Here is a 2,976-nt window from a genome sequence, read left to right on the forward strand (position 1 = left end):
ACGATGTTCACTGATCCTGCCGATGGACCATTAGATCAGCTCAATAGTAGATACTGAATAACAAGGAAAGGTGAGTGCGTCATAAATCGGCTTCTTAAATGCAATGCTAATCATTTACTCGTTTTCATTGAAATTTCATCATCAGAATCTGACAAGATTGCAATGGGACTTCATAAAAAAATTGATACCGACGAATAAAAACCTCATTTTTGCTAATCGGTTAAAACAAATAACAATGAATCGACAATTTTAATAATTTTATAAAAAAATGCGAGAATAGGTATTTAAAGAATTTTAACGACGATACTTTAAATAAAGTATATAAGGCATTTGTTATTACATTAGTAAAAATTCAGGAACGACCATGTTGGGTGTAATTTTATTATTGTTTGTAAATTATTTGCTCGTACAGAGCCAAAATGTGTTTAAAATGGAGGAAGCTGATCGCCATTTTTCTGAGTTCAAAGAAAAACATAATAAACAGTACGACACCGTGATTGAAGAGGAAATTAGATTTCTGGTTTTCAAGAAGAACCTTAGGGAAATTAACGAATTGAATAAAGCAGGCGATGCAGTATATGGTAAGCAGTTACATAGCTACCTAAATATATTTTTGGATAATTAATTAAATCTATGAAAGGACAATAGATCAAAATGCTTTTTTGGCCAAGAATAACCAATATTAGACAACTATGTATACGAAATAATTTCTCAACAGGTATAACAGAATTTACCGACCTCACCAAAGAGGAGTTTATCAAATACCGTACAGGTTTGAAAGGAGAGTTTGATAATGTGAACTGTGAAGTAGCACTGAGCCTCTCTGACGCACCAGACGCCTTCGACTGGAGGAGCAAAAACGTAGTCAGCAGGGTGAAGGATCAGGGAAGATGTGGATCCTGTTGGGCATTTGGTGCTTCAGGTATGGTATCTGACTGATAAATAATTGCAGAATAATGTTCTTCAAATTCATTCCATTTTTCCCAGGGTTACTTTTTTTATAAAAGAGTGTGCAAACTGGCTTGTGGAGCGCCTGATCGGAAGCAAAGCTCTGCAGATGCGTTGCCAACGTGCCAAACTTTTACAAATAAAATAATTATTTCAATTAATTCATGATAATTAAATAATGCTAGGTGCTGTGGAGAGTCAGTATGCAATCGTGAATAAAAAAATCCAAGAGGTATCCGAGCAGCAGCTCGTGGATTGCGACAGGAAGTCTTCTGGGTGTGAAGGCACTGATCGCTTGGAAAATCCATTTGTGTAAGTCCAATTTCCTTCCTACTCATCTTCTCAATTTGTGCAAAATGTTGGCAGTGTAACATTTTATTGATAGATATTATTATAATATGTACGTATTTAAGTTTCGTATAAATCTCTTAGTAAAATATAATCATTTTAGCCACTTCTTGTTCATTACATTGTAAAATTTGCATTTACATCGTAAGCTTTAGCCAAAATTACCACCTTATTATTTAAGAAAGTAGTTTTATTTTATCCTTAAAAGTTCATGTATCAATAAGAAACATTCTTATTTAAAATGTCATCCATACCATACTGTGATGTTTTCATCTTCTTTAAGCTATTTCATTGAAAATGGAGCAATGTCAGAGGAAGATTATCCATACAAAGCAAAGAATGGTAAATGCAAATACGATAAAACTAAAGTGTTAGTGACAGTACAAGGTTGCAGAAGCGTTCAACTGGATGATGATGAAGAGAAATTGAAGAAATTCCTCCATGAGCATGGACCAGCTACTGTAGGTGAGTCAAAACAAGCATGAAAATAAAAAAATATCGATAAACCGTATTAAAGCCTTTATTTATCAAGATTGTTTGATGGTCAGAGAAACTATTATATTGAATCATGAACACAATATCACCTGATGACTTGAAGCAAGAATGTAAAACTATTAAAAACAGTTCCATCAAGAGGTAACAATACAATAATATACCTAAATAATAAGAGTTGTACTTAATATTATAAAGAGGAAAGGTTTGTATGTATGTATGTATGTAAGGTTTTCACGCATAAACTACTGGACCGATTTTGATGAAATTTGGCACAGATAATCTTTAGACCCTGAGAAAGAACATAGGCTACCTTTTATTGCGAAATATGTACCACGGGCGAAGCCGGGGCGGACCGCTAGTTTATTATAAGTATGTAAATAATTATATCAGATTGTGTTTCAAAAACTTATCCAGTTATTTCTAATGTAAAAGTATAGATAAAATAATTTATTTGTTACTAGGTGTTGATGCTTCAGCGCTGTTTGGATACAAATCGGGCATCGTCAGCAATTCTCAATGTAAATCAGATGGTGTCAACCACGCTGTTCTTTTGGTTGGATATGGAAAAGGTAAATTTTCACGATTTTTGTCATTATTAGACTCGCAAAACTCCTCTAACTTCATCAGTGTTAATTCTCTTACTAATTATGGGTCGTGATGACTATTTGAAATAAGGTGGCCCATCCTTTGCTTGTTTTGCCATAAAAATGATATCATTAGTGCATGTGTCCATACTGAAACAATTGAATAATAATGTTGTTAAAATCTCCAATAAAATAGACTGATGGAAATGATATTTTTTTAGAGAACGGCATTCCTTTCTGGATAATAAAGAATTCGTGGGGGAAAAAGTTTGGAGAAGAGGGCTACTTCAGGATCCAGAGGGGAAACAACTGCCTCATGATAGCAACAGTGAATCCCATTCAACCTATAATCAAGTAGATTTTATATAGGTACTGCCTATAGCTAAGTAATAATATCAAAAAGATTAGAGCTATTTGTTGGAAATGGTTGTCAAATAAAAAACAATATTTTTTTTAAAATTTCGATTTGCATTTTATTTATAACTAGCTTTCCGCCCGCGGCTTCGCTCGCTTTGCAATTTTACATTCCCTATTTTATTATACATAATTATGTTTTCTTCTCTTGCATAATACCTATCTGTTTTATAAACCTTATAATAAG

General features: G+C 33.4%; 1 protein-coding gene across 1 annotated transcript; it reads left to right on the plus strand.

The window, feature by feature from the left end:
- The first annotated feature begins 364 nt into the window (after positions 1-364).
- Positions 365-2,733, plus strand: LOC149490131 (uncharacterized). The gene is made up of 6 exons (XM_089710498.1): positions 365-581; positions 719-922; positions 1,134-1,260; positions 1,580-1,761; positions 2,253-2,360; positions 2,597-2,733. The coding sequence occupies exons 1-6, from the start codon at positions 365-367 to the stop codon at positions 2,731-2,733; spliced, it is 975 nt and encodes a 324-aa protein (XP_089566624.1).
- The last annotated feature ends 243 nt before the right edge of the window (positions 2,734-2,976 follow it).

This window comes from Colias philodice, chromosome 2 (genome assembly GCF_061535455.1).
Source record: "Colias philodice isolate Cphi_HAF_F1 chromosome 2, ilColPhil1 Martin Lab GWU primary, whole genome shotgun sequence".
Classification (NCBI taxonomy): domain Eukaryota; kingdom Metazoa; phylum Arthropoda; class Insecta; order Lepidoptera; family Pieridae; genus Colias; species Colias philodice.

Coding starts and splice junctions, on each gene's coding strand:
- LOC149490131 (XM_089710498.1), top strand. CDS start 365: ATGTTGGGTGTAATTTTATTATTGTTTGTAAATTATTTGCTCGTACAG. Junction 582..718: donor AGCAGGCGATGCAGTATATG/GTAAGCAGTTAC, acceptor ATTTCTCAACAG/GTATAACAGAATTTACCGAC. Junction 2,361..2,596: donor TTTGGTTGGATATGGAAAAG/GTAAATTTTCAC, acceptor ATATTTTTTTAG/AGAACGGCATTCCTTTCTGG.